This window comes from Drosophila subpulchrella, unplaced genomic scaffold (genome assembly GCF_014743375.2).
Source record: "Drosophila subpulchrella strain 33 F10 #4 breed RU33 unplaced genomic scaffold, RU_Dsub_v1.1 Primary Assembly Seq354, whole genome shotgun sequence".
Lineage (NCBI taxonomy): Eukaryota > Metazoa > Arthropoda > Insecta > Diptera > Drosophilidae > Drosophila > Drosophila subpulchrella.
Window position 1 is genome coordinate 3,603,975 of NW_023665577.1, and position 26,497 is coordinate 3,630,471.

At 40.0% G+C, this 26,497-nt stretch overlaps 1 protein-coding gene across 2 annotated transcripts in view; it reads right to left on the reverse strand.

Annotated features, from left to right (window-relative positions):
- The window catches only part of LOC119561066 (sodium-coupled monocarboxylate transporter 2), a 39,096-nt gene that overhangs the window by 7,022 nt on the left and 5,577 nt on the right, over positions 1 to 26,497 (reverse strand). The window contains exons 3-4 of one of the 2 annotated variants that reach the window (XM_037874909.1): positions 3,489 to 3,721; positions 2,882 to 3,029 (exon numbers count right to left, since the gene is read on the reverse strand). In XM_037874909.1, the coding sequence (XP_037730837.1) occupies positions 2,882 to 3,029; positions 3,489 to 3,699 (359 nt within the window). In that variant the 5' untranslated portion in view covers positions 3,700 to 3,721. The remainder of the gene's footprint in view (positions 1 to 2,881; positions 3,030 to 3,488; positions 3,722 to 26,497) is intronic. The other variant, XM_037874908.1, reaches the window with a different exon arrangement.

Genomic DNA, 26,497 nt, shown 5'->3' on the forward strand with positions numbered 1-26,497 from the left:
TGGAAGAAGCCGGAATGCATTTTTTCCATTTGCTAAGTGCCAACAACTGTTCGCATTGATCTCTCCCGCTTTTCTGGCACACAAGCTTGATATCAATTTATTTACATGTAATTGCCTCCCCCCCCCCCCCCCCCCAAATCACCATCACCCACCGTATGAAGGCAGTATGAATTATCCGGGACGAACAAAGCCGAACTTTGCTTGACCATTGAACTCTATGGGGGCCAGATAGCAAATCTCTGTGAGCTGTGTGAGCTGGCTAACACTTGAGTTGGCACCGAGTCAAGGGTCATGCCCCCGCCCCTTACAATCCACCCAGTCCACCTACTCATCCTACTCATCCCACTCCTCCTCCTCGGATTTGAGTGGCAGACATCACTTGCGACAGGCGACTGACAAGTGAGAGAATCCACGACTTTTGGGCGGGTGTGTGCGTGTGTGCCTGGGATGACTTGGGTTTTTTGTTTCGCAAGTTTTTTTGGGTGGAGAATCCTTGATGCCTGATGCCAGTGACAGGCAACAACACGCGCTATTTATAAACATTATGGCACAAACGAATTGTCATACAATTTGTCAACAGCCTCAGACCGAGTGGCTTCTTTGTTGGTGCTTCCTTTTTCCTTTACGGCTTTCACTTGGGTTTTTTTTGTTTCCATACCCGGTAATCGTGGGCTTCAGGGGTATATTGTATTTTTGGGGTTGTGTATAACTTGGAAAAAGGAAGTGTTTCGACCGGTAATCGATGGATTCAGGGGTATGTCGTAACGTTAGAATTGTATGTAACCGTAGGTAGGAAGTGTTTCGACATGTTCTTGTTATGTACACTGTACGCGTGGCAACAGAGAACTGGCAGAGCTATTTTCTACGACTGCTTAAATGATCAGTCGGAACCGTAAGGACCCTTAGATGTCTAAATGGCTATGGTATACAAATAATGTACACTTTACGTGTGGCGGCAGGGAACGAGTTGATGTCTGTTCTATGACTGCTGAAATGATCAGACGCAACAATATGGACACTTAGCTGCTTAAATGGCTATGATATACAAAATAAGAATTCTCTTTTCTTAGGGTATGCAAAGTTTAATCAATTAATGGGTATCTTTCAGCCTAGTCACCCAAGCATATCATCTTTCATGTTTGGTATTGTCCTCGTGTTGCCAACGTCAAGGCTTTTGTCTTTCACCCATTTTTTTTGTTGTCTGAAACTTGCTTTATTTGGCTTGGTTGGAAGCCAAGTGGCTTTTGCCAATTTGTAGCATATTCACTTATCGGCCTCTGTGTGTTTGCCCTAGACCCCATTGCCATTTCCATTCCCATTTCCCACTGCCAGTCCAGGGGCTGAGCCTATTTTGATGAAGTTGTATGCATAAACATGTCGCGGGGCGCCAGTTGCGATGACAAGCGACAATGAGGCATCCAAATGTTGTGGGGCCCAACTTTTTGGGGCAACATTTGGCCATGTTGCGTCTCCTCAACCCTTTTCGGATGCCTCGCCTTTGTTTCCCTTCGCCTGCTTTCTTTATTTCTCCGCCTCGGGGCAAAGCCAATTGACTAAGATTGATGAAGTAGCTCGTCTCGTTGGCTCTTCAATTAGTTTGAGTGTGGCGTCCAAGCCGAGTAAAATGAACATTTATAAAATGGAATTTTTCCGAAAACTAACTTATCAGTCATTGATGTGGTCATTAATTTTAATAGGTTTTCAAAGGTATTGAAAAATAATATTGAATTGTATAATGGAAATGTATACATAAGTGACAGTGAAAAGGACATGTTTTTTTTGAAAATATTTTAATTCCTCTTCCATAAATCTGTTCATATAATCCAGGCCTTGGGATTAATGAAATAAATATAACTAGTAAAAAGAAGTACCATGTACATTAGTCATTATCCATCGATTTTATCATTAATTCCATGTATTTCTCTCCTTATAAGTTCTTGTTGTATTTCAGTTTGCTTATGCTAATTTACAAATTACCGACAGTTCTTCAAGCAAACATTTAAATAATTTGTCAATTCAGCACAGCTTTCGCTTTACTCAGTTTGCCAACGTCCAGTTCCTCCTATACCACCCTCCCCCTGAAAAACTCCCGAAAATGTTGTCAATGTGCGGCACATGCCAATTAAATTTCAATCAAATTATGCTCCGCCCACGAATGCCACACCCCCCGTCGCCGTTTGCCTTGTCAGTTTTTGCAATTAATTGAATTCTGTTGTCGAAACTGCAAAACATTTGATAACAAATTTGTTAACTAATTTCGAACTTAAAAAACAATTAGGCCCACGAGGCGACAACTTGCGACAGATGGAAATGAAAGTGGAGGGCAGGAGGAGCCACAGACACACTGACGACAACTGGACGATAGCATCCGAGAGACCAAGTCCAAAACTGTGTCTCCAAGTTGGACTTTTGGAGTTGCTATCCTCGGCGGGGCAAGGACAAATCTATAGATTACTTGCTCTGCCGGCTTGGCTTTTGTTTGGCCATTTGTTAGCTGCCCATTGTTGTTGTCCTGCTGTTGGTTCGTTTTTTGTGTAAAATGTAATTCAAATTTATTTAGCAAAGCAGCAACTTGTGCCTGAGCTAAAGCAGAACCTGAGCTGAGCTGAACTGAGCCCTTGGCGCTTCTCTGTTTAGTTTCATTTGGCCTCCTTAATGAAGAATAAAATTGTGTGCGCTCCGGCGATAAGATGGGCGACACAAACCCCATGGACACCAGTCGCTGCGACGCATTTGGCGAAATTAAAATGAATGTTTAAATAACAATTTTCCCGTTGCCAGCCGGTTCGCTTCGCTTCGTGCTAATTAAACGATGTGCCGCTCCTCTGGGGAGTGACTTTCCTCTGAAACTGAACTGGAACTGCGTGGGAACTGGACTCACCTGAGATCGATGTACTGATAGACGGAGGTGATGCCCAGATTAAAGTAGACGGGCACGAACATGAAGCAGACGATGGGATAGGCGCTCATCATGCCGTAGATTATCTCCCACATGGCTGAGCCGCGGTAGTACAACTCACTGGGATAGCCTGTAAAATGTAGTTATAATTATTAGAACTGGAGCTACAGATCAAGTTTTTGGATAGATCTAAAACCTAAGTTTGGGAAGTGCCAACCAAATTACTAGGGTTTTGAATTTTCGAAGTTATAATAGATGTCTAAAGGAATGCAACAACAAATTTAAAACCCAGAAGTACAAAGAATTTCTTAAAAAGACGACTATTCTTTACTCACTGCATACTTCAGCCACCTAATATTACATATAAAGGGATACCTAATTAGTCACTAGGGTTTTGAAATCACTTGATTCTCATTTTAAGTGCCTAAAAGTAAGCAGTAAATTAATTCTATGAACTTCTAAGTTTAAATGCATACTTTTCGACACCTTAATTTATATTTAAATGTTATTTAAAAACCCAAGTGATTTGTGTGGTAGCCCGATAAAATTGATTTCATTGATTAAATCTTAAAATATCCTAAAAACTCACCCAGCACAGATCTAACGCCCAAGGTTCCTCGGGCTATAGAAATCATCACTGCCACGATTGAAACTCCTCCGGTGGCAAAAACATAATCGGCCTTGCTGCGCTCTTTCTTTTTGCCAAAAATGCGTTTCCACAGCGGCCCCAAAACGGTGAGGGCTATAAACAGTACAAACATCAGATAATCCCAGCCCATAGTACTCAGGTCCTTGGCCATGTTGCTGTTGCTTCTGCTCCTGCTGGAAATGAATGAAAAAAACAGAAAAGGCAAGAAATGAGAATCAAAATTCAAGTTGGTCACCGTCACAAAAAACAAACACAATCTTTTCAACTTTGGGGGGGCTTTTAGGTGAGATGTGAGCTGGATAAAACGTTTTCCAGCACAGTTGAGCATGTGCATGTTAGTCACGCCCGGTGGACATAATGCCAACTGAGCGCTCCGTGGCTCGGCGGCCCCGTTGTCGAGCAGGAAACTTGACAACATTGTTGCATATCCGCAGGCTATATGGTGTGGGAGGGCTGTGGTTGCCTGCACCCATCATAACACTTGCATCCACCCATCCCCAGTCACCACCTTCTCCAGGACAACCCACTGAACCTCTCCAGATAGGGCCAGGCCAAATGAGCGGCAAAAAGCGGCAGCTATACAAAACTTACAGAGGGCAAAAAGTCCCTAAGAGAAACAATAATATACTACTTTTCGTGAAAGAATCATAAACTCTGAGTAAAGTCAATAAAAAAGAAAGTTATGTATAGAAGAAGGTATGTTTTACAGTATTCAGTATTAGGTGTATTTAAATACTTGATTCTTTTTATAATGATAATCCTACTTATGGAAATCTTAAAAAAAATATGTATCATAGGGTATAACACTATAATTATGATTTGATACATTTAAGTTTAGGTATTTTTGGATTTGAGTCTTGAGACTTCTTATAAAGTCTTAAAGTCCTCTATATAAAAATTATAAATACTATTATTATTCACACGGAGTTTTTGTAAAATATTTATTGTAGAGATTAATTATATTTATGGATTTGTAACCAACAATTTATTGTTCTCTGTGCATTGAAGGAAAATGTGGCGCGTTGCTTGAATTTATGAACTTCGCCCCACATGCTGACATCTGTATGCACGTCCCGTCATAAGGACATTCTACTGTACTTCAGTTTCTGTCAGCATGGAGTGGGGGAAAATCAGAGGAGGACGAGTTCAGCTTAAGTGCGACTTTGGCGGCGACTTTGTGTTTTTATAGCTGAGCCAAGCTGTTGAGCTGCCCTGTGATTCGGGGGCCAGGCGACCCCAAGAAGTGGCATAACCCAGCTTAGGATTTTCTCCTTCACCTGAAACTGTCGTAAAGCAGAGACTTTTTGCTTTATGAGTATGTTCCAAGTCGGTGCAACATCTTCAAAGGGGTCAGACAAGAGAAACTCACAAAAGGGGAAGAATAATTGGAACTAATGTTTCATTGGTTTTTGTTTTTAAGCTTGTTCTTTTTTATAGCAGATAGCTCAGATAGCTGAGCTTTGAGCAAGTATCTTTCGATTTTATGATACTTTGTCCTCTGCTTACTAAGCCTCAAATCTGATATAAAGCTTTCTTGATTGTCTTATGTGCCCTGAAATAGAAAGTTTTATAAGAAATCCGCAAGTCATAAAAACAGATGGATTCTGAGAAGTACATATTCAAATTTATTGAACCGGTGTTCAAATTTACCCTAGAAAACGAGTTTAAATATTTGCTTAGACCCAATAAATTTGCAAGTCACTTCAACTTTTGGACGCCTGAAAATTCGCACACGATTCACATGATTAAAAATAATTGATAATTTTTGCAAAGATGACTATTTGCCCCTGGCAGTCTCACATTACTCGAGCTGGTCAACTGTTTCTGAAGGAAGTTGCCCAGTCATTCGGTCATTCGTTTTTTGGCTGACCAACTGGCCAACTAATTGACAACATTTAGCATGCAGTTTCGCCCTCCCCGCTGCGTAGCCCCCCATTTGGCATCACTTTGGCTTTTATCTGACATGCTGTCTGGCTTTTGTTTTGCCTGGCTCTGTCAAAACTATTAGTCATGTTGTTTTTAGTCGAGCTTAGCTTTGTTTAAAGCACAGCTGCCGTGTCACTCGCCTGACATCCGCAGCAGCAGGCTCCTGGCCAGCTCCCTCTCATCTTTGTCCTTTCGCTTTTTTGGCCAAGTGATAAGCCGGGGGACAAAGGACTGGCGACTGGAGACGGGAGACAAGGGACAGGAGCCAGGAGCCAGGAGTCAAGGCGGACAGCTCCAAGGGTCAGGTCGGTGGGTCGGTGGCATTGTGCGTGCTAGCTTGTGTGCAAAACGTTATTTTCTGCTTGCTGGGTTTAAGCAAATTATCCGTAATCCATACGAAGTGCCACCTGCACTCCACTTGAACGTCCACGAGTGCATAAAAAATATGTGTCAAACTTTCAGAGCTCTGATAAATGTCTTGAATATTTTAAGTACTCTCACATGTTCTTGGTAATTCTTTAATTTGTTGAAATTTTTATCCACTGGTTTTCAGAAATATTGTCAAAGCAAGTGGACTTGTGTCAAAAAGAAATAATAAATAAGAAAAATAGATTTCGATTTAATTATGATGTTCTATGTGGTTTTGTTAAATTCAGATTTATAATTAATTCGATTTTAGGATGTTTAATATAAAATATAAAAAAAATTTAATAAAGTAAAACACTGTTTTATTTGAATAAGTTTCGAAGTTTCGCTAAGCGTTGTTTTTGTGTTTGGACTAAATAGGCCTATATAAACTGTTGACTTAAATATTAAGTTTTGTTAATAACAATCCCTATATATAAAGAAATTTAAATTTAAATAAAACCACATATTTAATACATACCTGTGATACAAAATCATGATGTTTTAGAATTCTTCATTTCTTCAGATTAAATATATGTTATCAATCAATTTCTTCGTAGAAATATTTAAAATATATTTATCTGATACAATATCATGATTTTTTAATGAATTATCTTTACATTTAATTTATATTTTCAATCAACTCCTTTGTAGATTTTTTCAAGTGTATCTGCTCTTTTGTTTGATGTGCGACGAAAACGAATGTGGCCACAAAATGTCCAATAGACGGCGACGACAATTTGCGAACATTTGCATCAAATATGTATGTAAAATCCTTTCCGAAAAAAAGGGACGAGCGGAGGTGGAATAGGGGGGCTGGGAGGCGGAAGGACGAAGGACTACGGACTAAGCTACACGTATGCATAAGTTAGTAGGGCGTGGCCACCGCCCCTTTCGGATCAAGCTGCCACTTGAAACTTTCGCCCGGCGCTCACACAATAAAAGTGACTGCCAAGATGGGCCAGGATTTCGGTGGCAGGATGCTGCTGCTGCTGCCGCCGCCATATTCTGCCACTTGCAGTTAATATTCATGCAGTTTTTTGAAAAATTATACAAAAGTTGGCGACATGTGTGTGGGCAGACGAGTGTGTGTGTTGGCGTGTGTGCTTAAAGGAGTCTTCGATGCCAGGCATCATAAATTATAAAGCAGCTTGAAGGAGCGACAAAAGCAACAACGAGCCGCTGACGTGTCCCGAGTCCTGGCAAGAGGAGAAAGGAGCGAGCAGAGTGGAGAAAGTCGAAGCACGTGTGCTGGTCCGCCTGCCTGCCTGCCGCTGACAGCCACAATGGAAAGTTATTAAAAATAAAAAGCCGGCAAAACTGAAGCCCGCGTAAGCGCTTGACTTAACTTGCTTGCCGAGGAGAAATTTATGACACTCATGAAATATTCAGCATATTTCCACGGCCAGAACCGAAAATCTGCCACGATAATGCGCCAAGATCGTCGGACAATGAAACGTATATCAAAAACACATTTGCCATCGAGAAGAAGGGAGATGGCAGCTGGGAGCTGGGGAAAAAATGCAAAAATTGCAAGCGCCAGAATGGCAAATAAAATAAAAGCCCGAGCTGAACTTAATTTGCCATTTAATGGCCTGCAGGGCCCCGCCAGCTGACAAATTGAAAATGTAATTTAGCCAGAGTGCAGTCCCGACATTGGCCAGCGGCCAAAAAACACGGGGGAGGGCTGTGTTTTTCCGGCTTTCCCCATTTTTCCGCCCTTTGCCGGCGCAGAACATATGAAGAACTTTCGTTTTCCGCTACCTTGGCTGCCTTGCCACCTTGCTACCTTGCATGACCTGGCTTTAAGGAGTGGCCCCTCACGACGGCTGATCATCCTGGGGCAGCCGGAATGGCAGTGGATAATTATGGTAATGCCGTGGAAATTACACTACATTGTTGCATATATGGCACTACTATGCACTCAATTTATGCGCCACTTCAGATGAGTTTATGCGTTTGGCTGGGGGTGCCACACAAAGTTGCATGCGTTTCATGGCAATTCTCGAAAGTTTCCTCAGTTCGCTGCATTTCCTAATTAATGGCACTGGCAAAGTCGGATACGCAACTCTTCAAGGGGCACAGGCAAATGAGAAAGGGGTGTGCCAATCAAACTTTTATTTGACAGATTTCTCAGGCTGGGGATGCAACTTCCGCGGGATTGCAAAGTGCAAAATGATGTCCCCATTTCAGGAATCTTCAGTGCTTTTAACTGCCTTCTTTTTTCGACCATACCCTCTTGCCAATCGGCTTTTCGCCCCAAAACTGGTTAGCTGTCCTTATTTATTTACGTTACTCTTATCTTGAATGCACTTTGAAAACCGAAACGAAAACAATTTATTTAAGCCTGATGATAATATTTAGTATTTGGATCCGTAATATTTGGTTAATATTTATTTTGTTGAAGAAACTATACAACAAATTTTAAAAAGACAATTGTATTACAATTGTCTCCCAGATTATAAAGTCTACCTCCAAAGGTCTTCAAAAACATTTTTAGAATATACAATTATATTTTGGCGAGTGCATTTCTAGGGAATTGCAGTTAAGTCAAGTGACTGCAACTTACTTTTTGTTCTACGTTTTACGCTACTTTTTTTTTTGTTTTCTGTTGGTTTTGCGCTGGCAAACTTTGGCCGGTTCATCTTCTTCATTTTTGCTGCTCGGCTGCTAAAAGTTGTTAAATACAAAAGTTTGCCACTTAATACCAGTTCGAGTAATGAAATACAAGTCAAGCTGTAAGCAGCGATCCCGGTTCCCAGTTGCCAGTTCCCCGTAACAATCCTTCCAGCAAATTGAAGTTGAAGCATGCGGTTGGCAAACTTCTTCCTGCCATTTGCCAACATGCAACTGTTTTTCGACCAATCCTGCCCAGCTACGAAGCCACCTAGCCACCCACTCGACCATTCTCTCTCCAGGGGCCAAGACCAACTCGATTGCATTTGGCAATTGTTTGTTTAGCTTTAAGCGCCCGACGCCTTACACATGTTCTCGTCCCCCCGGGGCCGTCGACCCCAAGAATTTTGTGCAAAAGTTTAGTTTGATTTCCTTTCGACCACGTTCGCCTTGGCCAGGCTTAATGAGAAAAGTCATTGGGGGCGTGGCAGGGGGCGAATGGGCCACGCCCATGTGCGGTCGGTCCTCCACTTTCCCCGCTTTCCAATGGCCCATTGGATAGCCCAGGTCAAAGTCATTTATCAAAAGATGCCCGAAAAATAAATACTCGACTTAAGTTGCCTCTTATTTATCGCTCGCTGACTGTTTGTTGCCAACAGAAAATAATGTCAATTTTTCAACTAGCCCTGGATGGGGTTAAACTTTCAATTGCGATCATTTATAACGAGTGGTGCTCGACCGGCGAAGGAATCAAATGCTCCTTCCTTTCCCTCCTTTCGCCCTCGGAAAACATAATTTTCCGCGGACATTTTTATAATTTATTTTCAGCATGACTTTGCCAAAATGTAGCCTTAGCAGAAAAGCAAAAAAAAAAATGAAATGGAATCAAGGCAAGCAGGAAAATAAGTTCCTCGCACTTTGTAAATTCGCGAAAGTTTCAACAAAAGTGACAATTGCAACTTGTTGTTGCCTGTCATTGTGGCCCTGTCGCATTTCGGACGTGAAGAAAAGCAAAACTTTCCGCGTTACAAGTTGTCCTGCCAAACAATTAGGCAGGCTTCTTTTCACGTACACAGAGGGGAAAAGGCATATTGGGTATAAATCGTGATCTGGTTTCTTAAGCCTCTTAATTTCATTACTTATCAGAGAAATAATTGCAGCCCTATTTTGTATTAATATGGAAACATTTTGTAAATAAGTAAAATCATAAATAGTTCTATCTGCATAGTCTTATAAACGCTAATTTTCTATAGCAATCGTTTATAAAGTAGGGATTTTATTGGAAGTTACTTCTATTTATTTAAAGTTACTTATCTGAGTTTAACTATCTATCATATATACAAGATTATTTTAATCTTTTATACATTCATTGATTTTTTAATGAATCCCAATTCTTTATATTTTAATTTAATAATATCTACGAGGACTGTTTTCATCTTTGTTCTTTTGATTGATGTCTCCAATGACTGCCAATACTTGGATTGGACAACAAACATTATATAAGAGGATTCTTTATATATTCATTGATTCCAATATTCAGTGATTTTAATATTCATTTATATTTAATGACTGTCAGAACTTGATATACGGATTTAACAATGAGCATTATCTATGAGGATTGCTTTAAGCATTCATTAATTTTTCAATGACTTGAAAACTAGGTATTTTAGTCAATACTTGATACATGAATTTAAGGGCTTTAATTTATATGATCAATAAAAAGAACCAATTTTGTACTGATTGGGTTATTTTTCTCTGTGCAGTTTTTTTTGCTGGACCTTGGCCGCAGCTTAAGCAATTTGCTGGTCTCTAAAAAGTATGCTACAAAAGGCGCGGAGATGCGAAAGGAAGCGCATTAAAGAGGCGGTTGGTCGGGCGGTCATCAGCCACTTGCCAGTCGCCACATGCTGTTAATTTGATCAACATCAGCCCGGAGCCGGAGCAGGACCAGGAGCCGGGAGCTGGTGGAGGAGCGGCGACTTCATCCCGGCAATTTAGTGGTCAACCCCCAGCGGCCGGGCATCTAGGACAGCCGGCTAATGCTCGGGTTTTGCGTTGCTACTCGCAAGCGTGCACAACTAATTTCCCGTTGTCGCCACTTTCATGTCCAGCAGCCAGAGCACTCGACACCATCGAGTGCCACTGCTAGGAAAAGCTGTTTTCCTCCCTTTTTCATTTTTTTTTTACACTTTTCCTCGCACTTTTCCCTGCGCCACTGGTGTGCCCTAACAAAGTTTTCATTACGCGTGCTGGAAACGAAGCGAAGTCCTCCCGCTGCCATCTCGGTTCCCCTGGACACCCCAACAAAGTTCTCTGTGTGTCTCCAGTTTCCAGCAGTTTTACCCAGTTTCACCTGCTGTGGGGAAAAACAATGGGCTGCGGTTTCTTTTCATTTTGGTTTCTCAGTTATTTTTTCTGTGCTCGCATTTTACAAATAATTGGGTTAGTTAGTCTCCGGGTGCAGTGTCTGTTAGCCCTTTTTTCGCACTCTCCAACACCTCCGACTCCTGGCCATTATCTCATTGCGGTGGTCACTGACCACCTGTGGCTATATGAAGTATCTCACAGAAAGAGCCCTTCCATTACAATGTGGGGCAGTCAGAAAAGTGGTAAATCATGCAGTTATTGTTGCTTACTAAATTTTTTAATCGACTCCTATTTGTTCAAAATCAAATTAGTAAAATAAACTAATTATTGGGAATAAGCCTAACTCAAACCACTGGCTATTTATTTAATATTATACATATTTATGCCTTTTGAAATTATTAAAATTGCAAATATAAATAAGGGAAGAATCTAAATTGAAATTTCCCATTAATATATGCGCAAGAAAAACATTTTATCACTATTTATTCATCATTTTCTGGTTAAGTTTTTTCATATTTAATTTCTTGTTTGAATAATTGTATACAAATTGATTTTGTTATCTTTTTTATGCGGCAAACACATTTTATTATGTACATAAGTTCATTAGTTTTAATTAGTTTTCTCTTTTGACCGCCTATGGAAGTATTTTCCTGCTCTTTCCTAGAACCGTTTCACAAAATTTTAATTTCCCCCTAGGCCATCGCTCAGAAAATAAACCAGACAGCATTCCTCAGCTGCGACCTGCCAATGTAAGTGACCCACCGGGGGAATCCTTTCGGGCACATAAATTTGCATTCAAGTGGCTCCTGACAGGGGCTAAACAAACAACAATTTGTCTTGTATTTCGTCCTTAGCCCGAAACGAAAACGAAAAGCCACTAATCATCGTTTAAAAAGCTGCCACTTGACATCCAGCCAGCACCTGTCCAGCTAATTGAACTAATGAAGCGCTTTTGCCCCGTCCAGCTACCAAGTTCCCTGGCTCCCTGGCGTCTTCATATAAATATCGCCGTCCCATCCACTCGACCTGTGAGATTGTGGAAATTAAAAAGCTTGTTTGGGCCCTCTTTGCTGGCACAAAGGCTTTTGATAATAAATTAGACTGGCTACATTTTTGTCACCATGGAAATGCCACAAATGGATATTTATGGCTGCACCGCCTATCTCCATCTGGCAAACTATTACTACCTTTGGCAGGAGTGGGGCCTTCACATGCCCCGTTTATTGGCCACGTGCTGGTGATTTGTTCAAGTGACCGGCTATCATTGGGGAGGCTCTTTATGTCCGGTCGGGGACATAAGGCCGTTGTCCGGCCTGGTTAATTACGTATTTATGTAATGAGTGTGCATATGGCAATACATATTTTAATTATTCATTGATGTTTGCTTTAATGCGTCCTTCAATTGTTGACCGATTGTGTGTTGGCTTTGGGAATTGCATTGCATAATTTAAGAGTTTATAGTTCCGCAGGGCAGTTGCCCTTTTCTTAAATCCAATTTAAGTTTTCTTGGGTGGAAAATTAAATAAAAAAAATGTACTTTTATTGGAAACAGGTTATATGATTTTAAAATATTTATTTTTGTTGCTTTTACTTAGAAAATTGCTTTAATCAGTTTTAAATATGTTAGATTATTTTGAAAATAACTATTAAACCAGTTTTTAAAGTAGGTTAATTGCTTAAAGTGCTTTTATTTATTAGCTAGCTCTTAATCTTAATTTGCTTTCATGGTTACCTAATTTATTGGCCAAATTCTTCACAGAATTTGTTTCACAATTTATGCGCAATTTCTTGGCCAAATAGAGCCTGAATATTATGTTTGTGCAATTAAGAGGGGGAAAACTAAAATATGCCATGGCCTTTTTGCCCGTTGCTGTTGCTTTTTGGATTTTCAATTAACTCGGATAAACCTGGCTTGTAGCAGCCCGATCTTTGATGGCCAATGTCAGTTATTAAAACTTAAATTCACTTAGTCGGGGCACAAAAAATGACCCATGGCTCATCCGGTTGGCTGGCTGGCCATGGCAGTTGGGTGGCGAAAAGGTGCATCGAAAAGGATGTGCAAGGACCCCCTCCCAAGGAAAACCCCCAGAGGGTTCGGGGTGGGTGGCCCTGATATAGCTGCACAAATTGTTTAGCTGCCAGCGCCAACTTTATGCTGGCAACAATGTAATTTATTTAATTCCCACCCAATATTCCCCTACTCTATTCATTTTTTCACGCTGCAAAGCAATTTAAAGCGGCAACAGTTGCCAAGTCACACCCCCTTTGTGTTGATTTCATTTGAATTTATGCTAAATTGTCAGTTTCACAGTGCGTGTTATCCTGCCGGATTGGCTGCTGTGTTGTCCTTGTTTTTGTTGGCTGGAAGTAAACTCGCCTCGCTTCGCTGAGAATTATAATTTCAAATGATTGTGCGTACAATCAGTTGTAATTAGCATATTTAATTATATCGCGCATAAATATTCATGAGTCGCAAATTGCAGCCAACTCGGGGGCCAAAACGGTTTGACAAGCTTTTGAGTAAAATTAGGAGGACCGCCAACTTTGGCAGTGGCGCATTGATTGATCTATGGATCGCTTGATTGATTGATGGCCGGCAAAGTTACATCAGCGCAGCACGAGCCATTCAAAGCAAACACACAAATAAAACGTACAAGGGCAAACAATTGAGCAAACACTATCAATATGCAATTAACGTCATGTAAACGATATTTACAGATAAATACGGCTCACTATCTAGCCGTCCTTTGCACTTTTACCGGCTTAATTGACAGGAAAATATTCCATGGGGGGAGGCAATTAGTTATTGTCTGCACTTCAATGCAAATGTATCGGGTGACACTTTAAATCGATAATGCATTATTACCTAGACAGCCATTACTCATACGCCGTGTCTGACAAGCGGACAAACGATTATGCTTTGTTTTTGGACATGGGGAATGGTGTAGGCAGGCTGCTCTATTCATAATTAAAGGCAATTAGCTGGCCCGGTTGCAACAGTTTGCGCCACTCACACACCACATGCTGCAATTGGCAATGGGCAATTTGGCAAATTGTTTTGGACACACCAGCCATTCGGCAACTCTTCACAAAAATCGAAATTAATTTGCCAGTTGCCAGGGGCAAAAAAGCAGACTACACAAAATTAGCCAGCAGCGAGGAATCTGGACTCGTTCCCCAGTCTCCTGGACACGAGCTAATTTACATTTGTCCAGACCCAGCTCCGCATAATCGTTGGATTATGCTGTTGCATCAAGGAGACAGCAGCAGCAGCAGCAGCAGCAACAATAACAATCACTTAATAACTTGGCCCAAAGTGTAACAGCAATTACAGGACCAACTGAAGGACAAAAAGGAGTCGCTGGCGAGAACGGGAGCGCAACAATGACCAAAAAGACAAAGTAAACTCGCCCGGCAGCAGCTTGTCCAGCAACAATGTCGCAAAAATTTTACTTGTCTTGATTGACAGCAACAGCTAAAACAACTACAACTACAGCATTTTGGTATCTTGGGTTTGTGTGGGATACACTAAACGAAACATTTCTTCAAATATCAAAATATTAATTATCTCCATAAATAAATAAATAAATTGTATAAAAAGCGAACAAATATAGTAAGATCTTGGACTGTGAATACAATTTAAATTCGAGAACAATTCTTTTTAAATAATTGTATAAGACAATTCTCCAAGAAAATATTGTATTATAATATTTTGTATAGGATTTCACATCGCTTCGTACTAAGATAATTCAAGAAAATAAGAAATGTTTGTTTTATTACAAAAACAAGAAAAGAAATATTTAAATATTTTGTACTGTGAAAACAATTTAAATTACGATAGTCAATTCATTTAGAATAATTCTACGTTTATAGAAACCCGGAAGTAAAAATATTATGTTCACTTCATCAAATTCCAGTACTAATTAAAGTACGATGGCAAGTCGAATGGGAATATTCACAAAATTCTATGATTTATATAGTTTTTTATATATTTCTTGAGATAGAAACAAAGATTTAGTTAGAGTCTTGGCTCAAATTGTAAGTCTGAACTTTCGGACTTTAGCAATATGTTTTTGCGCACTGCACATGATCTTAAGAGGTTTCCCTTAAGTCGACTCCTGTGGCCGCCACGTCATTTATTAGGCAACTCGGTTTCTACTCTGCGTGGCTGAGGGAACCCATCCTGTGTGTGTGCGGCACTCGAAATGCCGTCCTTTGTCATAACTAAGGCAGCTTACTTAGCCTGCTAACACTACAGCAGGGTCCTTAAGTCGCCAACTGGCCGCATACGTAACGAACTCAAATGAAGTTGCTTGAAAGTGAATCAATTTGCATAGAGTTTATGCTTTTGCCACTGCTATGCTGGTTGTTGAGAACTCATTAGGAACATTGTCGTCTGGAAACTTCTGAGTGCTCTGCTGGCAAGGCCAGCGGCACAGATTGAGCGCTAAAGCTTCCGCCAAGGAGAAACACTTGCTCCGAAACGAAGGCTTAACATATGTACATAGGTGGCTTACTCAGCAAACGGCCCTCTTGAAGGGTAATCATATTCCACAGCGCCAAACATCGGGTTATAACACTCCGGTAACAGTTGAAACGCAACTGGGAATTAAAACAGTCTAGACATACGAACCAGCCAAAAATAAAGTTTTTAAAAATAATATTTCACTCTTTAGGCGCTCTCGGCACACAAAAGAAACCGAAACCTTTAATGGGTCAACGGCAAAACCACTGACAGCTGTTTAAACGATCCGATGCTATGATATATATTCCACACATTACTCACGTGAAAGTGAACAACTGTTGAAAGACCGAGGGTAAAACCAGAATATTCCGAATTGACCAAGTAAAACACCGAATGACCGTCCTTGTCTAAGATCGCTCAAGGAATGCATGCAGCTTCTGGCCCTGTGCCCTTATTTATAAGACCGAGATCCGAATTTAAGCCGTAAATGCCAAAGCAAATACCGGGCTGTCGGCTGTTTCGCCAGGTGGTTTTTTCCGCAGAACGTGAACTGTAGTACTGGTATATCGAGTTAAACGGAATCGGGCTAGACACAAATGTTTGCCAGACAATAAAATCATATAATGAGCTAACGTCAGTGTAGTGATGATAGCACGTCAGTCCACCAGCCTCGCTGCTCGGTGGGTGGGAAGTTGCCTCGACCCAGAGAACTTAATCGGAAGTGTTTTGCCCAGACGCAGAGTTTTATCTAAATAAGCCGGGGAGGGGAGGACTCGGAGACCATAACTCAACCGTGTTTGAGAGCTGAAGGGCCTACGTCGTTCTAGCCGACTAATTACTATTTATAAGTGGGCTTTATGCGGCACACGGCAGGGAGAGCTTTTTGCACCAACTGCAGTCATGATTAACTGTGTTTGTTTAATATACCTTGAATATACAGTATAACTTGTAACAGATCAGCGGCAGCCTGTTCAGTTTGCCTTTCAGCTGATGTAAAGTGTAATTTATGGCCACCACTTGATTATTTAATGAGGCATAATTTTCATTTGCCACAAAAAACTTTAAGACCACAGAATATCAAGTTCATAATTTTTGCTTCTCCCCAGCAGCGACTCGCTTTCTTTTTAGCTTTAGCTTTAGCATCAGGTTGTGCCATCTGCTTCATAAATTTTCATTTGGCTGAAATCATAAAGTGAAAAAAGGCAGGAGCGGCCGTTGCTTAAGTATCCTAAGCCCGGCATTGTGGCTTGAATTCGGTGTAGCAGATTTAATTTATGTTTCATTTTTCACACCGAGGGCAGGTCGCCTGGCAATCGCCAAAGGTGCTCCTGACGCCCTTTCAACAAGTATATGATGTCCGTATATATATGTGGGAATCCCGGAAAGTGGGTGGCTTCGAGTGGGGTTTTATGTGCCTATAAATATGCAAAATTTATGCGGATGCTGTTGCAGGTTCCCCGGCTTAGCCACACAAAAAATCACAAAAACTCAAAGCAAAACGACCAAAAGTTGGCTCTCTTTACATGGCTAACTAATTGAAATTTACGCTGAGCCAAACGTTTTTTGTATTCCTAATTTATGTATGAACCTGCGAGAGCTCAAATCTTAAAAGTTCCATTGACTTTGCAAGTTTGCTAACTATTACAAAATGAGTAGCAAAAAGGATTTCGTAAAATGAACTTATGTTATTCGATTGCAACAGAAAAAGTGAAACAAAAAAGCTTGCGAAAAGGTTTAAAGAACAAACGCAATTTTAAGTATTAAATGATAATTTCCCTTACTTGTATTTGTAATCCAGCTTTGTAAATATTTACTTCAACTATCACAGGGCAAATATTAACTCACTGTATTTCACGCATTTCGGATTAAATATAAGTTAATTTAAACAACATCAGCTTTATGGGGTCCCAGTGATGAGAACGCTGTTTGCTTAATGCTTAAATATTCAACAGGGAAAACGTTATCAAAAATTCATAAGCTTTGCGAAAATATCGAATTCATTGCAGAATATTTTTGTTGTCGTTGTTTTCGTTTTACTTCAGTTTGTTTTTCACTGTTTTTTTTTTGTGCAATATTATTTGTTTTATTTTTTGCTACGCTGGTCAACAATGGAGGGCGAAAAGAGCTGAAAATTTTCGCCGAACCACACAAATCAATTTGCAATTGCGCTCATTGTGAAAATGCGAATGAAAATGTTTTTATTACAATAGTTTTGATGCGGTTTTTATTTATTTACCACAATAACCAAGCCGGCAACAACTAAAGCAACAATTCCCCTCAAACGCATTGTTGTGTTTTTAGTTTAATTTTTGCAGCTGTTGCATTTATTTTTTGCTCGAATGGCGTTCAACGAGCATTGAAATGGTTCTGAAATCGGTAATGTTTGTATCTGCTTTATTGTTATTTTGTTCTAGTCTAATTGCGGGTGAGGGGCATTTTTGACGCCCAATCATTTGCATTTCTAAACTCAAACGAAACCAAAATGAATGCAGTATTTAGACAATTCAATTACCACTAAGCAATCCATTTAACCGCCTCTCACATCATTATTAATATTGTTTAAGCCTCCAACTAGGCAGCTTGAAATATTTATCAAATTCCATTAAAAAATTAACACATGATTCTGCTCGCAGGAGGCAAACATCATTTTTAACACCGCGACGAGGGAATCTCGGGAAAAGCCCTGCCCTGCCTGCCACTTGTCAGCACTTACCTTTAATTAAATGATTTATGCTAATTTTGCGCGGCGTTGCCAAGTTAATTAAATTCCAGAGGAGGGTCCCACTGCTCCCGGGGCCTGGATGATTAGTAGGCTCCTCTGTGATGTGGCTTTTGTGGAGCGTTTGTTGTTTGCCACCTAATTGTTGGTAATATAACCATCGATTAGCTGGCTATTGAATGATTTTTTTTTAGTGTCTTAATATTTGCCCAGTGCACTGCAAATATTTATCACTTTGCAATTTGCTACTTCTCGCCTTGAGGGCAGAAGGTAAATGGCAACGACAAAAAGCACAAAACTGAGATACTTTTGTACTTCATCTGACTGCACATTTTGATTGCTTTCCGTATATGTTTACGAGAGTAGATCCAAATTGGATTTCGAATTATACACACAATCGCCGGCAGCCGAATTAAAAGCAGGTTTAGCCGAGAGTAAATTAAAGTAATCAAAAATGTCTGCCAAATTAAATCTATTTGTCCAGCAGGCCTTTTGATCATCTGCTGGGCATCACATCGGTTCAATTAGTCGAAACAAATAACTCGAAACGAAAAATAGTCGAGGAGAAAATAATGGAGTTAGTCACCAGACTCCCGGGGCCCCCGATAACAACAAGCAATCAACTGGGTGTGCTGAGTGGTCCTATCTCTCCGAACCATCATATACTATCGCCCATCGGCATTCATTTGCGTGTTTCGCCGTGTAAAGTGCCACACATCACACATCTCGACTATTGTAAATATTCGGCGTGCCGCAACTAATTGATAATACAAAAACCAACCTCAAAACAATGCCGAAATGGCGAAAATTGATACCGCCGCTAATGTTTTTATTCACTCCAGTGTCGGTGCTTCAGTTTCGATTTAATTGGGTGATTTTCAAACTAAAATCAGTTAGCCTGTCCATTAGTCTGCTTCCTGTTATTCAATTTTTTTTGATTGCCGATTGGTTTTCCCCAATATAAATAGAATTTTAAAGTTTCACATTTGCTGATAAATTATCTTGGTAAACAAATTTGTTCTACCCCCCAAGTATCTCTCCCATCTAATTTTATTTTGCTTACTCGTAATCAAACCTAAAAATAAACCAGACATATTTCTCCTTAAAATTCTAATCAGATCATGAGCACTTATAAGAAGATTGATTGCCTTGTTTTCTTTAAGTGGTAAATTAATGTGAAAAATTAAAATTTTAAATAGCCTAATGTTCAATAAAGTAATCTCGTGACCACAATTACTTTTATTGCCAAATCACACCTAATAATAAACCAGACATATTTATCCTTAAAATTCTAATCAGATCATAAGCACTTATAAGAAGATAGATTGCCTTCTTATCTTTAAGTGGTAAATAAATGTGGTAAATAAATTAAAATTTTAAATAGCCCAATGTTCAATAAAGTAATCTCGTGACCACAATTACTGTTATTGCCAAATCACACCTAATAATAAACCAGACATATTTCTCCTTAAAATGCTAATCAGATCTTAAGCACTTATAAGAAGATAGATTGCCTTGTTATCTTTGAGTGGTAAATAAATAGAAAAATTAAAATTTTAAATAGCCCAATGTTCAATAAAGTAATCTCGTGACCACAACTACTGTTATTGCCATTTAAATCAAATCACATCTAATAATAAACCAGACATATTTCTCCTTAAAAAGCTAATCAGATCTTAAGCACTTATGAGAAGATAGATTGCCTTGTTATCTTTGAGTGGTAAATAAATAGAAAAATTAAAATTTTAAATAGCCCAATGTTTAATAAAGTAATCTCGTGACCACAACTACTGTTATTGCCATTTAAATCAAATCACACCTAATAATAAACCAGACATATTTCTCCTTAAAATTCTAATCAGATCATAAGTACCTTTAAGAAGTTAGATTGCCTTGTTATCTTTGAGTGGTAAATAAATGTGAAAAATTAAAATTTTAAGTAGCCTAATGTTCAATAAAGTAATCTCGTGACCACAAGTACTGTTATTGCCAGATAAAGTCAGGGTTTGGTTATGATAATACGTAAACGCATACTTAAAACAGATGAGTAAAGAAAGTTTGTTAGAGACGGCTAGCCAAATATTAACTTAATAGACTTTATGTTTACACCGCAGATGTACGCACGCAGTTGGATCAAAATAATTGTTTAGAAAAATATTTACCTAATATTATTTACATCATAATGATCTAACCCTGTGGTTTTAATGTCAAGGCAAATAACTAAAGTGTATGATAAAAAGGCCTTAACTAATGGTAAAAAACAATTGTAACTGTAGTTATGGTTTAGGAACTAAATAATGGTTAATATAACTAACATTCTAGCTACTCCGACTTAACTTTTTTGTGATTAATTGAGCAAATACAATTATGCCACCTTTTCCCATGAACAATCTTTTAGGTATTTGACAAGCTGCCTTACACAAGCTGCAATAAAATCTTGTCTTATCTACTCGAAAGCCCTAAAGATACCTGGGATGTACTGGCTGATCTCCGCCGTGCTAGGGTTTCCGCCAGCTGCAGTTGGCACATCTCTATATTATTGTCGTTATTTATTTTTCTTTGATTAACAAATTGAGTTCTCATGTTCGGCAGTGAGATACTTGCACTCTTCCGACCGACAGGCAAACAAGCGAACCACTCGGAGCACTCACAGACACTTTCCATTGTCACTGGCATTGCCACACCGGGAGCTGGTCTGTGGGTTCGCAGCTCTTCTGACCGTGATCCCAGGAACACAACCCTGAATACCCCTGAAAACACCAAAAACACTAGGACAGTGGGAACCCTGAAAACACTGAAAACACTGAAAACCAAAGCCCCCGAGGACCGTCGAGGCTAACGAAGTGGTGCGTCTGGCCGACTTTAGTGGTGCATTTGCTGGATGGACGAAGTCGAGTGGAGCATTGCACTTGAGTGATTTTTTATTGTGACACGCGCACGCTGTGCAGCAAATTAAATGCTTCATCCGCAATAACAGCAATGAGAGATGTAGCTCCAGGGGCTCCAGATAGCCATCCACCCAACCAGCCAGCCAGTCGGTCAGCCAGCATTCCCTGACAAGCAATTAAAATGCGTTGCAAGTGTGGCCGAGAAAAAATTGATAAAACACTGCAGACTGCAGACTGCGGACTTTAATTGAGGCTCAAGCAGCCGAGTGGCCCAGAGTGGGTGTGTGTGTTTACGCACTCTTGCCACACACTGACAGTTTCAATTTTCCACTCAGGTCTATAAAATTGTATTTTTCCATTCATTATTCATTATTTTTAATGGCCCCACAGTGATAGCGATAAAGCAAAAAAAAAAACAGAGAGATGCTAAAAACGATTCAATTTAAATATCTGTGTTCTTTGGCTCTTTTTTTCGAGTTGAGCAAATATTAAAATTGAAAATTTTGCCTATTTGCTTACTCAAATATTACACCATAATGTGTTTGCTCAATTCGGGTTTTCCACTCATGTTTATTCGCCATCAATGTCTGGCACTCACTAATAATGGTTTATTTTCGTTTTTTACCAGCTAGTCATGTGATTCTTCTACACGAGTTTCTTTTATTTTACTTTTTTGGTGCTTCCCCAACCACTGACTCAGCCGCACTGGCAGCTGTTTTGGTATTTATTTTAACTCGAGATCATTAAATATTTAACCGGCTGCGAGTGTAAAGCACGTGATCGCAAATAGCTACTAAATCCAGCTTGTTCAACGGGGTTCATGGACCATGGACCACATTTTGTGGGCATTGAGCGCGGATTATATTTTTCACAAAACGGGGGATTATGGCCATATTAAGAATGTAATTAATTTGAGCTTGTATCAATGGAAAGCTACTGTTAAAATAAACAACAGCAATAATCGCACAAAGTTCAAAGGACAAAGGCGCATAAAAAAGGAATTCGCGTAGCTCTGCAAAATATACATAATTTAAATAATTAAATGCATATTCGAAACAAAGCCTGGCCAGGAAGGGGCGTGGCTCCTTGCCCATCCGCTCATTATTTATAATGTTTTATATGCACTTTCAGCGCCTACTGCCGTCCCAAGATTTATGATCTCCGCGGGCAAAGGGCGGGGTCAAGGGGCCAAGGGGCACTGGGCAGCCGACAGAGATTGACATAAATAAAGGGGTCTGGTGGCTTGTTGGTTGGTTAGCCGGCTGTTTCGTTTGGCTGGCTGGCCAAGGAGCATGAAAACAATTTCGGCTTGTACTGTTCGGCCTGCCTGCTGCATTTACAGAAGGAGACAAATGTGAGTGCTGGCGAAAGATGAAAGTCCGATACACTTAGAAGGCTTCTGGGCTTGGGAATTTAATTCCAGAAAATGCATGCAAGTGCTAGGAGAAAAATGTGGTAAATGTCAATAAGACAGCTTCGTTGCTTAATATTTATTTTGACACTTTAAAGTCAATATACATAAGCAAAGGTTGGGATTAATTTCACTATTTGCAGATACATTAGTTGAGTAAGTGGTAATTATCACTTACTTTTTGTAACTTGTATTATTTTTTAGGGCCATGTACTGTCTTAGAGTTAAAAATACTTATAAAAGTATTTTAAGCAAATATTCTTATATTTTGGGAACTATAAAAACTATTAATAATATTATTTTAAGTTGCTCTTAAGAAAGTATGGTCTGCAACGCATGTTTGTTATAGTAAGTTAAAAAATGAAAAACTGCTTAAATTAAGATCACAAACACGTCTCAAATTATTCTCAGTCTCGCTTGGTTCCGAATCCCTTCATTTAGTTACAATACCTTTCCCAACGAGAGCAATAATAATATTTTCGTAAGTACAGGACACGACAACCCATGAAGAGCAAAACGAAATCAAAAGAACAGAACACAAATTTATCTGTGGCGATTTATGGAGCATGTTTTGGGCCCATGTCGAGAGCACACTCATTCGGATCCCCAGATGGGAGTGAAGAAATGAGGGGCGGTCCCCAGGACGTCCTGCTTGTTGAGTTCATAAATAGCGATGTTGCATGCAACTTGAAGAGCGCCTCGGTTCGGTTCTGGTTCTGGTTTTGGCTTTTCCTTTGGTCTTCAGCTTCAGCACTCGAGCTCTAATTTTTATGAGCATGTTGCGTGCAACTGGAGGGCGGCCATGCAGCATACTTCAAGGCGTTCCCCCGAGCTTTTGTTGTGCTGCTCTTTCTATTTTAGTGTAGAGACGTCAGTGGAACAAGACTGCAAGTTTTGCATTTCGTGGGTATGTATATTTGTGTGATTTAATGCCGGCACTGGCGAAAAATGCTTTATCATGAGAGGAGAGAGCACAGAAAGCGCACATTACACATACGCCCCATGTGCCCGGCTGAAAACCCAGCGAACAATAAAAATTATGCCACATAATGACGTCGAAAGAGGAGAAAATTGAAAACAGCATTCGGGTGGCTCTTTTTGCCGCCGTTTTGATTTTGCCCCGGCCTGTGTGTTGCATGTGGCAAGCAATTCGATCTGTTGCCAGCGGCAAGTCGCAATCATTTTTGGCCCCGCCAAATAGAGCAAAGTAAATGGTGGCCTGATAACTGGAAGGAGGGCTTTCAGCACAGCAAACTTTGCCACAAAACTATCAGCAACACTGCCACTTCATTGCTCCACTCGTTGTTTTTGTTGTTCAAGTGCCGCCGAGGAAGAAGCAGCTGAAAAGGAAGCTCGAATGTCGGACAGGATTTCAATGCACTCGAAGAAATAAATGATCATATGTGATTATGGGATTGTATACTAAACTTTTCCCTATTTACTTCCAAACAAATTGTTTAAAAGGTATTTTAAAATACCAAAAAGTAAAAAAAAAAGTAAAAAGGTTTTGATAAAACAAAATAAAAATTGAAACTAGATTGCAAAACTATAAAATTGTTCTTGAATACCAATTTTTTAAAGCTATATTGTGTGTTTTTTATCATTGCCTAATTACAATACTTATCTCAAAAAGTATTGATAGTTATTATCGCTAGAAATATTTATGTTTTAAGGATACTTTCTTAGAATCCTCAGATCATTTATGTATCTCTCAGTGTTACTGGGGACTGTGGATTTGATTTCGCCTGAGTTGGCCGGGTCTGTTGGGTTGGTTCGCTGTCTGCTTAGCGTGTTGGCCAAACAGAACTGGAAGCCGCAAGAAACTGGGTTCGGCTTCCGTCTGGAGCTTCTGGGTTACTCACTTCGCCCAGTTCCCATCCAACTTTCATTGATTACTTTGTTATGGATTTTTTCCCATTTCTCTTCCGATGTGTGTTTGTTTGGGTGTTGGACGGATTTGCAGCACAAGCAGTGCAACTGCAGACGCTCCTTTGATTGTGGCAATCAGAGCTAACGAAAGGGTGCCAAAAGTTTGTGTAATTTCATATTCAATGTACATTGTACACATACAACTCTGGGGTTACGCTCGTGGGCCTTGCCAATTTCGGGGTGGCAAAGGATACGGTCTTAAATTCCCGATGGATTTAAATTACCAAATCCATTTTTAGCTTAAATCGCATTGCATCGAAAGCGTTGGGCAATTAAAATGCGAACCATGCCCGCGTTTATGATTAGAGAAAAAGATCGCCGCAATTTTATGCACGTAGCTCGTCGATTCAACTTCAAATAGCCGGGCGCATTAGCCAGGAATAATATTCAGATGGCGTCGCGACGCCGTCACCATCACCATCACCATCGGCATCGCATCGCCATGCCAACAACAATTAGGCACAAGTTGAAATACGAGCAGCGACGACCAAGAGTCGGTTGTTAATAGTGTTGAGGATGGTCCGCTGGGCCCGGTGGATGGGGCTGGGTCTGGAATTGGGCCTGCACTTAAGCACAGCGACTGGATCTCAACTTTGGCCAAATGGAATTGGAATGACAAGTCGCGGGAGGGGAGGAAGTTATGGGTTGGGCTGCTCACTGCAGGCACTGAGCGAAAAACTTAGTTACAAATTTTAAAATACTTTTAAATATACTCAACGCAGAATATCTAACTTCACAAGTACTACGTAAGCAATGTTTAAATATATAACAACAAATGTTTTAATAATCTTACTCAACATGGAATATATAAGATTATAACTGCATTTATGCTGTAATACTAGTAGTACTACTATTTTAGGTACTTAAAGTGTTTATTCAAAACAATTCCCTTTTAGATATTTATTTTAAAGAGAAATAATTAAATTGAACCATTAAACTTGAACCGGAGAATTTGTATAGAAGAACGATAAGATTGATTTCATGTTGTCTTATTTTCTTTAAAGAAATTTTTTTAATTTTGTTTGACAACATAGTTTATATTCACATCTGAGAATATTTGTGTAATCTTACTTTTCATTATTTTATTTTTTTTGTTCTGTTTCTTCCGTTTTTTAAATTATACACAAATATTTTTCCTGGCAAACACATTTATTTTTCCTAGTGCATAGCCATACAACTGGAAAGGAGTGGATCGGGATGGTCGGTGATGCGAAATGCGAATGGGCTGTGATGGCCAGCTGGATGCCGCCTATTGGCCTGTTGTTGTCACATTTATCACGGCTGTCTGATGGCGGGGTGCAGTGCTTGCAGAACTTGCTGCAGGTCAAGTTACCGGCAAGTGAGATTTTTAAAGTTGTTCCCGCCGATTCCTTGCCGATTTCTTCAGCCAGACAAAATTAAATGGAACAGAAGAGAACTCAACAGACAAGAACAGAGAAGGTAAGCTGCATTTGGCCCAGGGCGTCCTTTGTGTGCGACGGTTCAACGAACCGGCATGCAAAATGTATTTTTATTGAATTTCATTGATAAATGCTGCCTGCAACATGCACGGCCCTTACTGTTGCTCCTTTCGGATTGTTTGTTCGATGGCAATTCGATTTCTGATTGCATGCCCGTGCCGGGGCATAAGTATGCTCTTGCTAAGGCTCCTTTTTTTAATCGACTTAAATCCAATTTGGGTCATTTGCCATCAGTGGCCCAAAGGTAACCGAACTCTCCGGCAAGTCATTCAACTTTTGTGAAATGTCTGCGAATTCTCTGCCATCGATCTGTATTGATTAGCCAAAAATAAAAAGAAACAGCCGAGCATCTGGCGAGAGTTTCGGTCTAATGGAACGAGTTTTTACATTTTTTATGACACCTCTAGTCGGCGCTTGCCAAAATCAATTTAAAAATAGTTAAGTCGTGTTATGTGACGCCAATTAATCAGCCAAAAGCACTAGAAGTTACGACGGCTTTTAGGCAGACAGGCTTGCTACTGCAGATGCAATTATTAAATAATTCCACTGCAGTCACAGACAGACACCCATCAGCAGAGTAAATATGCCTTGCAGTATTCCACATGACTCACAACCCCTGGTTTAATGGCTTAAGTGTGCTTAACATGCTGTTTACTGCCTGCAATGGCCAAATAATTAAGAAAAACAAACAGTTCGTTTAACCAGCCCACTTACGAGGTGTCAATGTCAAGTGTTTAAGACCTTAAGTCCATCAACTGATCTT